We start from the raw sequence: 14,962 nt of genomic DNA on the forward strand, positions 1-14,962 counted from the left end.
AAATTAACAATGACTAAAATAGGAAACGAACTTTGCAAACTGTTCAACAAATAGGATGCCTGTCTCTTCCTAGTATTTCTTTCCCAGATCCCTTCGTTTTTGACCTCTCAAGTTATCAAGTTAAGGGGGCTACACAACGAAGATTGGGTGGCCTGGTAACAACCTACCAGGTCCTCATCATTCACACTTCAGTATGAGCGTTTCTCTACCCACGGGTGGTTTTGAGGCCTTTAGCAAGCTAGCCAACGAGAGTTCTGCAGGGCGGGATCTGGCTCTAAAAAAACCTTAGTATCACATCCCTTACAGACCTATTGCAGGCCCGCTTTATTCAAGGCCTCGAACTTTCACGCGAGCGAAAAGCGCTCGTGCCACAGCGCTAATGATGAGAGCATAATCACAGGCTGAGGATTGGGTTATTTTTGGATGTGACTTGCAAACCTATTGTAGAAGATCCATTTACAGAAAAAAAACTAGAGTCCAAACTCCGTAGAAAATATCAAGTAAACTTGTTAAATAAACCACAACATTTGGCTAAAATAAAAGCTCCGAAACTTCTTAAATTTCCAAGCAAAGGGATAACAAATTTACGCAAACGAAAGTTTAAAAACAACGAACTAAAACTCCGCGAAAACAAACAAAAAGTACGCGAAAAATGTCCACGTCAGTTTTCCAATGTCAAGGTTAGAGTTCTTTGACGTGCTGGCTAATTTGTGAAATCACGCGCGCCGCGCGTGAGTATAAATGTTATTAAGAAGATAACGTACGCACAAGAAGGCAAAACTATAGAATAATTTTTAATTGAAATTCGAGAGTGATACAGGATTGCTTCGGTTTTGCTCTAATTCGTTATGTTATTGATGTAGAAAACTCGCGCCACTTTCTCAACCAATCAGAGGCCAAACTACAACCAGCCACGACTTGGTCACCCGCGTTTCCCGCGCTTTGAGCTTTTTGTTTGTTTTCATTTTGAGTTCTCATTGGCTCTTCAGGATAATTGCTTGTCTTTTGTCTTCTTCAAAAGTAAATTGATGCTAAATTTTACAAGATGATCAAACACTGGAAAGGATTGAGCTTTCTCCCAGTTCCCCACAGTCCGTCTACATTTACAGAGGCGACGATCAGTTTAGAGCGAGGGTCGGGGCAAGTGAGTAAAAAGTCTGTCATACACAGTTTTTACCTGGCAATTGGTAAAAGATGTAACCGGCCACAAACCCACGTGAGACAAACGAGTCGTTGTTCGATGTAAACTTTATGGAAATTTGCAGGTGATCGCCAGTCCAGGTTAGGTAAAACGGTTCTCGTTGGCCACACAATTTAAACATGACATCCTCTCCATTAGATTTCCTCACTGTCAAAGAGAAGGAAATGAAATGCGTCAAGACTTTCACAACCTGTCATCATAAGATTCAGACTTAGCGTTCTCGTTCCCAGAGTCCTCTTTTTCTGATCACGTGGTCGGTAAGTAATGAATCCCCTATTCCTATGGCATGAAGCGACTAAAATAATGTCTGCTACCCTTAAAGGATTTATAAGTCCTTCTCAGATTTCTCCTCAGTAATTTTGTTTGGTTTCCTTGACAGTTCACCAGATCCACCCAGCTGGTACGTGTGACACAGACTTCCCATCATGGCAGGTTTTCAAAAACAGCCAGATCACCTTTAATTGTTAGAATGTCATCCTTAGGACTTTGACATATTCCAGATCCTTGTGTGTCAAAATCCATGAAGTAGATACGAACTCCCATCCTCTGAAATAAAAAGTAAGGTTTTGGAAAAATTAGGATGAAGAGAATACAATTACCCTTTGATAAGCACCTAATTTCTCCTTACAATATCATACCTACATCACACATGTAAGTACACGAGAATAAAGGAAATGAACTAAGAAGCTCTTGATTTTTAAACACATTCTCCTTGCCAGCACCTTAGGAAATGTATGCAGAACAGTATGGAGAACATACATACTGATATTAGGGTGTAAAGTGTTATGGTTCTAGGATCAGGGCTAACATACTAATTAGGAGAAGCTGGAAATTAAACTATTCCACTTAGTCCTAGTCTCTGTGTGAGCTGTGGTTTTACTGAGGTGTTTAGTTTGTCTCAACACCTAGGATAGTCTAAAAATAATTTAAGAATAATTACCATAGGAACGAGACTATGTGGGATAGCTGGTCTCTTCGACTGATTTTCTCCCGACTCAAGTTGCTTCTTACGCAACCTGTGTTATGACAACTCACTGACAATTACAATACCTGTAGTGTTGTTTCGAATGTTAATGTCTGCGATTCACATTGCGCAGGATAACGCGCAGGGTAGCCTGGTGAAGAAACAAGGCCACTCTCAGAACTTGAATTCAGCTTCACTTGTTGCCTGAAAATGACATAGAACATATAGGAAGTCTTTTAGCCATGTAATGGCAAAAAAGTTTCACCATTCACTTTAAAGACGGCTAAGAGTAGCCTGGACCCTACTGTGAGCTGTAACCAGTCAACGATAGAGTCTCACCGAGATTACCCTTCGAGACTTCGTGTGAATAATTGACAAGCTGAGAGAGACCGCGCAAGGAGCAGGTTCTTCAAACCCCCTTCTTCCCTCCCTAATGAAGAATTGTGGTATTCGATTTTGAGAAAACTGCATGGGATGGCTTGACAGCCGCAATTTCCTTATATGAAAAATCCGATTTCATGTTCTACTATAGGATCAAATATTTAGTTATAGTCTCTTCTCGTACAGGCTCCTCTTCAGAGCTACCTAAAGTAGATTCACAGTTAATTATACCCCCGAAAGACTGAAGAGGGATTGATAATAAGAGCCTGATTGATGGATGACAAAATTTCCCCCCAAAAAAAATTTTTAACTGGTTGAAGTTCGTAGAGGGGCTATCTAAAATCAGCCAACGGAATTCAGTACGACAATTTTCTTAATTTTTGTTCGATATCTCAAAACTTATTTATATTTACAGCCGTGCACGGAGAAATAATAATTCTCTAAGTACATTTGCCACTCAAGTTTGGTTTTATTTTAATTAGTTAACAAAGTATTACGAGGGAAGCAATGTTTTTCAAAACCTCGGTAAAGCTTTGAGGAGCTGTTTCAAAACGTTAGGTGGACTGAGGGACCGGTCATTATAATGGCCACTTTGGGGAGGGGGGAGGGGTGTGGGGTCGAAGGATTATCGGGGATTACATGATTTTTAGGGGGGACAGGGCGGGATTAGTCGTTGCTAACAGAATAAAAGTGGGAGTTGACTGTCAATGAAGGGAGGGAAGGGATCATCAGAAGACTGCAGAGCCTTAAGGGGGCCAGGTAAGATTTCATGGTGACGACATAAAAATATCCGACCCCCGACCCCCTCCACGGGCGACAGACAATGGCCACTCAATAGCGTGTTACTCCTTGGGCTTCTCCATCTCTCTTTTGAGTCTGTCGCACGCAATCCGCAAGCATTGACATGCAGTAAAAAAACAATGTGGTGTAAAATGCAGAGGGGTTAATGAAGAGCTCTTGTCGATGCCAAACTTGTGACACAAGGAGGACTTGGTTAGAGCTGAGGTTGTACACTGGTTAATTGACAGTCCAGGGACAGGGCAGGTAATTAATAAATTAAAAACATGTAGTAAACTTCGCCCGTTCGTGATCTCTGCGTACCTAGCGCTATGGACATACCTACTCATCTCAAGTCCGAAGGAATGTAACTCAAACCCTGGCCGCGCCAACTCTTGAGCTTGAGGAAAGGTTTACGTACTTACCTACGTCCTTCCTAAAAGGAAGGCGCAATAGACACAAAAATATTCTTCATGTAATCTCACACGATTACACACCAGTATTTTTTCGCGAAACAACTTTATTATCACGATTTCATAATTCCAGCAACGGAAACATACAATCGACCGCGATCGCGAGTCTTACGATGATTTTCCGAAAGCAACTTTACTAAAATCAGCCGGTGGACTTAGTTCACGTTCCCCTTGCTATTCTTCATTATTATCGAGCAAATATCCAAGGGATTGAAAATGTCCTCGTCCAACAGTCGCATTTCTTCCTCGCTCAGAGATTTGTAATTCTCTGTAAGTTTTTTTTGCTTGTCCATTTGAACGTCTGCTTCGGTCACCTGGCAGTGATAACTCCAGAGGCGCAGCCGACTTCGCGTGCGTTTTTCTTCATCTTTTCTGTTCTGGTCAGGGACAACTTGGTTCTCTTCGTTTGGTGGTAGAACTGAATAAAAAGCATCGTCATCCTCTAAAGGCTCAGCAACGAGGCTCGTTTGACTTCCATGTGGTTTGTGGTTGCTGGAGGACTCGTACATACTTTTTCCCTTAACTTCCATGGCCGTTTGGGCTCAACAATCTCTTTCTCGTTCTCGTAATGGTTCTGAGGTTCGTCTAGGCTCGTTTGGCAAAATGGTCTGGTTAGGTCTTCGTTTTTATATGTTTTTCTTAGAGATTTTGTTTTGGAAAAACATGTGGGTAAATCCTGCCAGTGACGTCGAATTACTAATTGGTAATTAATTAGTAATGTTAATATCTCTCAAGGGATCTACGTCACCCGGTCAATTGCAAAATGGGCGGCGTTCTTTTAGCCTCGATTTTAAGTTCAAGAGTTCGTTTCAGTCCTCTTTGTCCTTATCCTTGACACCCTAACATCAGTATGCATTCTCTAGAAATTTCCAAAGGTGCTGACACAGCGCTCCAAGTTGCGAACGTTTTGGTTTTTATTCTCAAGACCTTTACGTTTGATTCAAGTGTTATACTGTGAAGAAAAAAAAAAGCCAGTCACTCTAAGCAATAAAGGGTTAACCATCCTCGCTCCTTCTTGTTTCGGTCGTATATTTTCGGTGTTTATCAAGAAAATGATTATTTCTGGGTTTCTTAATACCAGTTTAACGCGTACCTCCTTTCAGATCGTTGACCGGTGTTTAACACGAAAAAAGAAAACCGCCACTGTCAAGTAAACTCAAGAATTTCATATTGTTTTCTAGTCCATTTGTCTTTTTCCGTGATTTTTCGCTCTCTGTAGTAGTATTTATTCATATTTCTGCCTTTTTTTCCTTTTGTGTGTCCTTTGACTCGTTAAAACATATTTTTCGCTATTTTCCTCGACATAAGAGTAAACGAAGGAAGGCAGGCTGAACGAGATTTCATTGGAAAACAGTATGCGTGTTTGTCATGGTGGACTTGCAAAAATTGGTTGCGCGTTCTCCATGAAAATTTAATCCTCATAAACGAACAGGAAGTTTGCTAAGGTTTCGTTTGCTGTCGAGCAAACAATAAACAGGTTATTTCTGAATCATGACCGATTAACAAATTACATTAAAAATTCATAGAGGTTGTTATGCTTGCCTGAATCATCTAGTTTGACAAACATGGCTTTATCTCAAAATAAATAGGAATTAAACATGTCCGTGTCAGTGCTAAAAATTCAGTTCACGTTCATAAATAATTTTCTTACAAAGGCACCTTGCCCAGTATCAGTGAGCCTCTAAATTAAAGATAGAATCGAAGAATATAGAGCTAATGATACAGTTACAATAAAATACGATTATTTAAAAATGATTTAAAACCACGTAAAACTAGAGAAGATGATTTTCATTTTGTCATGAGCGTGGGAAAAAGAAAAAATTCTGAGTTTCCATGAGGAATCGAACCTCAGACCTTCAGATTCCGCGTTTCAATGCTCTACCACTGAGCCACAGAGACCCTACGGTGAGCGAAGTCTATTACGTAGTTCATATGACACGCTTCCCGTATATTGCTAGAATCAGCAATGTCGATAGCGTCATGTTTGTAAATAGATAGAGAGTGACGGTAAATTTTGAGCTCGGTAAAAATATAGAGAAAGATGTTTTTCGTCGTGTCACGAGCGTGGGACAAAATCTCTCTCAAAATTTCCTACCTCTCTAAGTCTATTTATGTAAAACTAATTTACGAGAATAATCGCACACGAATTTGACTATTTCAAGTTCGGTTAAAATTAAAGTGAATACTTAAAAATTTTTACCTCTACAACTCCGTTGGAAGTCTACATTTAGCATGTTCTATTCTTTGAATACTCTTACAGAAAACGTCCGACCACCTTCATTATTCTTTTATATGGAGGAAAAATTTAATAAAGATTACTGAAACAAAAGCACCTGGTATGTTTATATGCTTCATTTTATCGCATAAAATTCAAATAAATTATGGGAGAATAGGTCAATGCTTTTAAGACTGAAGAACAGAACATGGGGTATATTTGAATAACAAATTCACAACACGAAAACAGGTACAACGGCACTCAAGTCTAACAATGCCCACGTAATCGCCATGGAACTTTGAGAGGAGCTAATTAAGGTGATTAACTTATTTATTAACATTTAATTAAAGCCATTGTGAGCAAAACAACAAACAAAGGTTGCGGATTAAGAGTCTTTAAGGAGGTAATTACATGAGGTTCTTTGTTATTGTTCAGTTAATTGGCCTCTTACGTGTCATACTTTTGCTATTGTTCGGTTAATTAGCTCCTAATTAATCACTAATTAACGTAAACGTCATCATCGCCGACTCCTTTTAATGGTGATTACGTTGAGCGAAGTCTACGCGGGCGCGAGGACAATCTCAGTGCACCATGGGAAATTAAATGGCCAGGAGGACGGTTGTGTCTAAATCCTACTGGTTAGAAGGTACGCCCGAGGAGTACTAGTGACGAGTTTCCGAGTCGGGTGATCATCGGAAATTGCCGGCTATTCCACTAAGGCGGACTACTCCAATAACACCATTTGCGATTTACCAACAGTCAAGCGACATGATTGAACCAGACATGAACATTATTGCATACTTTAGAGGTTAAATCTAGCAAATTTCGCCAAATTTTGTATGGCTGTTTCCTTCTACCTTGTCGATCTTAATTTTCTCGAACAACAGAGTCCTAGCTTAACACTGTAGCCGCCAAGACCTACGCTTGCAAAGGTAAACAAAACTTATGAATAGTATCGCCACTATAATGCCCTTGTCATAGTGCTACTGGTTGCAAAAATCCCCAAGATGAAGTCTCTATTGTCTTGTACCTCTGGTCGGTAGGATCAGAGAGGGCTAAGAAGATACTACCGGCTAGAGGTACAGCTGGCATATTTAGTCGACTTTGCCCGATTTTTGCTACGGTTTGCTTCACATTTTACTTCTCTGCACTCCAAATTATTCTTACATTCTTACAATTTTTCAAGACTACGTTTACATTCATTTTTTTTTTAAATTTGGTCTTGTACCTCCAGCTGGTAGGATCTTAAAGGGCTTAGAAAGTACTACCAGCTAGAGGTACAGCTTGCATATCTAGTCGACTTTGCCAAATTGTTACTACGGTTGGCTTCACATTTTACCTTTCTGCACTCCAAATTAGTCTTACACTCATTGGAATCATTTTTTTTTTCATCATGGTTAATTTACATTTAGTTTTTCTTTATTAGATCTTGTACCTCTAGCTGGTAGGATCTTAGGAGGCTTAGAAAATGCTAGAGGTACAGCTTGAATATTTAATCGACTTTGCACAATTTTTATGACAGTTTGCTTTGTATTTTGCTTTTGGAATCACTTTTGTTAAGAATATCTTCTTGTTCCTTGGTCGTGTACCTTCATAAACAATAACAACATTCATTTCACAATTACAAAATAATTATTTCCTGCATGTCACTAAGAATAGCTCGTCTTTGTTATGTTAATTATAACAGTAGCAAAAATAATAGTAACAACAATAATTGTCATAGTAACTGTTCAGTGTCAAAGTATTCCCCGGAAAAATTCTTTTAAAAATCTTGCACGATGACCTAAATGATATGCACAATAATAACTTAGCAAAATCGGAGAAATAGCATTTTTGTCAAACCCGGCCACTCGCCCTAAAAATTTCACCTTAGAGATCAAAACATTCAGTATCTTGGTAACCCTCAAATTTAGAGTGACGATATTAATAATATTTACAACCATTGACTAAAATGAAAACTGACCTTTTTTATTCCCCCACGCTTAATTTGAAAACAGGACATAAGTATCCACGGATAATTACATTAAAAATTCACGAGTTCTCAATCTATTGTGGCTGGTAGTTACCACTAATTAATGAGTTAATTAAGAAGAAATTGCTTGTAAGTTGTTTTGCACTAAGCGATGAAGTCGGCCTATATAAACTAAAATAATGTTTATTTCAACGAGTTCAGCGAAGAACCTTGAACAAATAGAATCTAAAAAAAAAACGCTTGCGAGTCAGATCGTTTAGACCTAAAAACATGTATTCATTCCACCAGATAAAGCGCAAAAGAACAGAGAGTTTAAACGTCAGTCAAGCTCTCTCCGAAAACGAAAATTCTGATCAGGTTGTTCCTGAACAATGCACAGAATTTGAAGAGCAAGAAAGAAGAAGAACATGGAGTTACCACTGTCAAGTTCCCGAAGCAAAGGTGGAAACAAAAGGGAAACTAACAGAGGCGGCTAAGTCATTGAGCGAAGAAGAGATGCGACTCTTGGAGGAGGACATATTCAAACCTCTGGATATATGGTCAATTATACTGAAAAACTGTCAGGAGAATGAAAATTGACTTCGAGGAAGAAAGTAAATTTGCGAAGATAGCTCAAAGAAACAAGGCCAACGGGTCTTGTCATCGAGTGTGAAAGAAACGCGACGTTTTCAAGGAGATGTACATTCAATATGGTGGACCATTCACGAACAAAAAAGACACCGAGATGAGAATACATGGAGCTTACTCCTTTATTTGGCAGAGTCCGAAACAGAACTGTGATCTCTCTTGACAAAAAAAATTTTTCAAACATTCTCTCATAATTTTTCGTTTTGTCAATGTGAAGTAAATTGCCCATAATTTTATATGACATAGAAAGATTCATTGGCCTAAATCAACTCTCTCTTCTCGATAGGAATATTTTTGAGGAGTTTCACCATTGCCGACGATAGATCGAATCTCACATCTCTGTGACTTTGACCGAGTTTTGTTTTCGGTAGGAAAGCTAAATACTCGTTAATTTGACTAAAATCGTACATGAAACTGTAATCTTAGTTTCTCTTTATGCTTGAATGTAAAAAAGGTTTTTTACTTGACAAAAACTAAGTCCTATTCATCTGGCGAAAAAATAAACAGCCATATGTAAATGATACATAGAAGTTATTCTTTGCTTTTATCAACTGAGTTGGTGATGTGAATAGGCTACCGTAGTGAGTTTCCAAAGCTGAAGTTTCAAGCGTTAGCCCCTCGTCAGAGCGAATGGAGGAATTGTGGGTTGTGTATATTTGAAGACGGGTAGATGACAGTGGCCTCAAATCTCATCGAATTTAGCTTAACTAAAAAAAAAAAAAAGGATGTCAGCGGCGAAAAAAGGGTTGACTTCTAAAACATTTATCACATAGAGAATAATACATGGGCGCGCGAAGATATATGGAATTTCTCTAATCAGTCATAACAAATATTTGTACCAAATATAGACACAAAAAAATTATAATGAAAACCAGCAATTAACCTGGCTGAAGTTATGGAAAAACGTGACTGACGAAGCACAGCACAGCGTTAAAATGAGTGCGCATGCTTGTAACTCGTAATTTATGCGTGCGAAGGAATGGGAACGACAATCTTTCCATGGTAACACTATCGAGGCAAGATGGTAGCATTTTTAAACATCCCGATCCCTGCTTTCATTTGGCAGGGATCAGCCCAAACCAAAACAGATGCGAGACAGCGTTTGTTTGTGCATCAATTTTTTCTTTGAAATTTCGCGCGGGAAATTGGTACTCGACCGCCTAGAATTAATCCCCTTGCGCATGCACGACGTTTGACCGCTGGGTTCAATTGGTCCGGCTAAGTTTTGCATCTGATTGGTTGAGAGAGTGGCACGACTTTTCTTTACCAAGAAAAGAGTGCAGCAGAAAAGAAAAACGAATTAAATCCCAGATCCTTGTCGACACCTAACTAAGCTTAACCGATTTGCAAAGCAAAGATATCGTTAAAGCCTTTTTTACGTCAATGTTGCAACACCAAATCTGATCTCATTATTAGAACTTCACTACGTGCATTTCTTTGCCTGCGAAAGTTTGAGGCTTGGCGCAACACTACCCAGCAAGGAGTCTGCAAGTGATCTAGCAAACCTCTCCCCGACTCGTCTCCGATCTTCCAACGGGCGGCGAACGGAGACCTGTTCACAGGTTGAACTGACGTTAACACGACAGCCAATCAGAAATATGGTATGTTATACACCAAGAGCCAATGTGATTTGTCGAGAAACACCTCGAGTGGCACAAGTTTTCCTGACCAGTCATAAACCAGTTTAATCTCAGGTCACTCAAGACACCATTTTAAAATTTCTTTCAGTCCTAAAACATATTTATCAAAATTTACCTGCGATTGTAAAGGTGAAGCAAACCTCTGGGTTTCGCTGCAACAATAAGTCTGGCTTTAAATCCACGACCTGCTACGGCATCATCCGAATGGAACACGAGTCGAAGACACCGGTCGGGGGAGATTACAGCACTCGGCTTTCTTTTGCCGCAAAATTTCCCAATAGATGTGTATGAACAGCTGAAAAAGAACAAACAAGAGAAAAGTAAATGTGCCCTGCTCCTAACGCGTGGCTTCGTTTAGTTGATAGTGCCACCCAACTAGTATCTAGAACGTAAAAGTTTGAATCCTGTCGAAGCCTGGTTTTTTTCAGGCCTCTCTTCTGTCATTGCTTAACCCTTCAACTCCTATGAGTGACCGAGACAGAATTTCTCCCTACAATATTCATACAATATCAAGCAGACAAGTGATGAGAATGGAGAGAAATATCAATTAGGGCCAGGGATTATTGGCTGATCCAATACCAAATTCTCCAAACTTACATTGCAAGAATTGTATGGCAGACAGTAAGAAGAATTACTCATGTGATCTTGAGAATGAAAGGGTTAAAAAGCAGTCTACCTGTGAGGATGGTTACTTAAATTGATTACTAGAAATTTAACTTGTCAGTAAAAAGAGTCAGAACTACCTTAACTTTCCCCCATGTGTATGTATAAAATATTTCCGAAAGTTTAAAAATATCTATTTGCAAAAAAGAAAAAACAATTAGCCTGGAATGCATTATTCTCAGAAATAATTTCTTATTCACTTCAAACTGAGGTGAGCTTTTTTTTTCTGATGCTTTTTTGATGTTGTCATGGCAACGAATTTCGATCAAAATGGCTCAGATCCTTTGCTTGAAATATCCTGTGTTATTAAAAAGAAAGCTAGGGAAGTTATTGGGTATCATGAGTCACTTTAATACTTAATTAATACAATTTTATTGTAAAATGATTATTTTATGGCAGTAATTGACGAGATTAACTCTCTAACTCCCAAAAGTGATTAACGCGTAACTTCTCCCTATAGTACCCATACATTATCCAGCAAACAGGTAGTGAGATTACTCAAACTTATCAGGCACAAGATCTTATCTTGACTGATCACCAAATTCTCGTAACCAATTTACAAGGAAACGTATAGCAGCGAGAAGAGAGAATTAGCAATCAGATCCTGGGATTTAAAGGCTTAAAATTGATCAAACATAACTGGATTAATCACCTTACGAAAATTTCCACATAATCTGTGTCGCAGTTAGGTAGAATGCCGGCGATTTCGAAGTCATACCACGAGAGTTCCAATACATTGGGAGCGATGCTTGCCTGAAATTTAGCCTGAAAAGTACATTCCAGATTGTTCTTATATTTTCCGTGTTGGTCTTGAGGTAAAGTAATAATTTCACCCCAGGGTAAACTTCCACCGCATGCACAACTTACAGGCCGACTTTGTAGACAACATGCTATTGTAATGACATGGACAAGACATTTCAAATACTTGTACATTATGTTTTTTGACGAAATGGTTGAGCAAAGACTGGTGCCAACTACGATTCAAAATGGCTGACTGTTCTGTTGAAAGTGTCCTTGCTAAAGTTTCAGCGATTTTGTCGCCCGTTGGTTTGGAATCGCACCCTTTCAAGGTAGAGTTCTCTTTGTGGGGAATGACACTGTATTTGAGATATTAGTTCGAGTGATTAGTATCAACTGACAGATTGTTAATGATGATGTTTTGTTCGGCCTGGCATGCAATGATGTTGCACGCCACTGTAATCTTTACCCTCTTTAGAGAAATCTTCAGCGCGATCTTAATGATTTCTCTTCCAAACGACTGAGGAAAAGTGCCTTTTTTTAAGCCAACTACTGCAAGTTTGACCTTATTTTACGGTTAAAAAAATTACCGTTTAATGTTTGTTTACGTTTACACTTTCATCCAAAGCATGTTGTTATCACACGTGTATCTTTCAGTTTATTTTGCACGGGAAACTTCTGACCTTTGTAGCTCTATTTAATTAAATTGTTGAAAAATCGGGAAGATAAAGAACGTTAATGCTCGTTAGCAGCTGCTGTAGATTACTTTGAATTAGCTGGTCCTAAAACTGATCACAACCTCTCCAGCTGTGGAATTCAGCCGCAGTTTGTTTGACCATTTTCAAGTGAGAGTATGCGGTTTGTTATTGTTGGTTTTCATGAGTAGCTACTGTACAAGAATGAATTAAGTATTACAACGTAACAAGCGACGGACAATCACTAGTATTTCCCAATTCTGTTTTATCAGGGTTGAACTGTGCTCAGATCAGCATGAAATCGACAGAATCAGAAAGCTTCTGAGTACAGTCACTACCTTTATCTACCTTAAGTTCAGCTTGGTTAATTTTTTGCACGATTTTGCGGCCTTGTGATGGGCAATTACCTCCCAGGAGATAGGATCTTGGACAGGATGAAAGGCTTAGAACAGCTGTAAGGGTTTATGAAAAACATTGAAATATAACCTTTGGCTCATGGACTAGATTCCATATTACTTATTAGACTACATTCTTCACCCAGAGATCTAATTAATCTCTTTTTAGTTTAATACATTGACAGATGTTTAAAATAAAGAAAATTACTGATTAAAGGATATTGTATCGATATAAACCCAAATTCTAGCCACTAATGCTCACAAAATCAAGTTTGGAGAATTTGGAATTGGATCAATTGATATTTTTTCTTTATTCTTGTTACTTGTTTGCTTGATATTGTACTGATACTGTAAGGAGAAATTGGGTCTTGGTCACAAGTGGGACTTGAAGGGTTAACTCATTCAGCAATGCCATTCACAGATTGGCTGGTACAATGATCAACTGGAACACGAAGCATTCAACCTACCCTACCCCTATGACACTCTTGCTCTTGTGATCATAAGCACTCCACAGATGTTCGAACGTGGATTTAAACCATTCATCAAGGCAACAGCTTGCATTGGAGAGAACGATCCACTTGATGAGTTCATGGCCACTATGTTTGCAAAAGTTAAGGCAGAATTTGGTCCTGAGTGCAACATTGAAGCCATTCATGATTTTGAGATGCTTCCTAACCGCAGACCCAAGGTTTTAGTCCAGACAGCTGCACATGTGGCAGGTGGAGCCTATTACTACCAACGTAATAGTGTAACTAAAGATCCTTGGGACACCAAGAAGAAGATTTGTGGAGTTTCTGTTCATGCTAAGTATGGGGGCTGGTTTGCAATGCGGGGTGTGATCATCTTCAAGAATGTCTTGGTGCCTGACTTGCAACAAAAGGAACCCAAAGATGTTGTGCAAGGAGATGAGAAGCGTATTGAACTTCTAGAGAAGTTCAACTTTCACTGGCAGGATTGGAGTTTCAGGGATATTGTTCCCTCTGAAGTGAAGTATTCTGAAGAGCAAAAGAAATACTTTGCTACCCTACCAGCCAATCGGAAAGAACTTTTAGATTCATATCGCAACACAGCTGCTTTGGCAACAGAATGAAAGTCATGGTCTTAAACTTCTAATTAGTCAAAGAAATAATGAAAACCAAATAATTAGAGACTAGAATTAATTAATAGCAGTTAAGGTGAGTTCTTGATTTTTACGGGAGCACACACATTGCTCTTTGATATTCATCCATTTTTAGCAGTCTCCACAAGCAGATGTATGTATGATATGATAATAAATGCTATAAAAATTTTTTTACTGAGACAGATGTATTAAGATAAGTTACAAAATGTTTAAAAAACTCAGGCTGATAAATTTTTAAGGAGAACCACTTGACACACTCAAAAGTATGTAAACTCTTTACTTCCTAACATCAGTATGCATATTCTCCATACTGTTCTCTATACATTTCCTTAGGTGCTGACAAAGAGAATTTGTTTAATAATCAAAAACTGCTTCTGCTGGTGATCAAATCCTCTGTTCTCACGACCTTAAGAGTCTTTATGTATGATTCAGGGAGGATATTGTATGCATGCCACTTATAAGGGTCAGAGGGTTAACTGTCATGGTTAGGACAATGAAAATATATTTTAGTATTAATAGTAATGGGCAGTTTGGCCAGTAGCTACTTCCACTGCTAATAAGTTAGAGTGTTTTATTCATTTGTTTCAATTTTTATCAGAATGTTTTTGCACTGATAAGTGTCCAATTAGTTACAATTGTCAATGGATTTGTTGAGCAAAGCTGGTATTTTTTAAAAGATAAATGCATAAGAATATAATAGATTATTGAATTTGTTTTTTATTTCCCAAGATGTAATTATTGGGTACAGTTGGAAAAAGAACCAACTATAATCAACCATAAAATTAGACATCTATACTATACTTGAACTTTAATTAACAGAAATTGAATATCAAACTGTTGGCTCTAATGAGGAGTTTACCTGTAACTGCTATTAATAGGATAGAATTAAAAAAAAAGAACTTTGATATAGAAATTGAGTAGTTTATTATTTCCTGTCCCTGTCAGGTGCACAATACATTCACAAAATTTATTGAATTTAGTAACAGCTAATGATATTACTAATTAATAATAATTATTATCAACCCTTTAACTCCCACAAGTGACCAAGATAGAATTTCTCCTTACAATATCAATACAATATCAAACAGATAAGTGATGAGA

The 14,962-nt window shown here is 38.4% G+C and overlaps 1 protein-coding gene across 1 annotated transcript; it reads left to right on the forward strand.

The window, feature by feature from the left end:
* Positions 1 to 11,893: 11,893 nt before the first annotated feature.
* LOC131788030 (cyanocobalamin reductase / alkylcobalamin dealkylase-like) lies at positions 11,894 to 14,878 on the forward strand. Its single transcript, XM_059105114.2, has 2 exons — positions 11,894 to 11,983; positions 13,163 to 14,878. Exons 1-2 carry the CDS (start codon positions 11,900 to 11,902, stop codon positions 13,829 to 13,831), a joined length of 753 nt encoding a protein of 250 aa, XP_058961097.2. The 5' UTR covers positions 11,894 to 11,899; the 3' UTR covers positions 13,832 to 14,878.
* The last annotated feature ends 84 nt before the right edge of the window (positions 14,879 to 14,962 follow it).

This window comes from Pocillopora verrucosa, chromosome 12 (genome assembly GCF_036669915.1).
Source record: "Pocillopora verrucosa isolate sample1 chromosome 12, ASM3666991v2, whole genome shotgun sequence".
In the NCBI taxonomy this organism is placed as follows: Eukaryota; Metazoa; Cnidaria; class Anthozoa; order Scleractinia; family Pocilloporidae; genus Pocillopora; species Pocillopora verrucosa.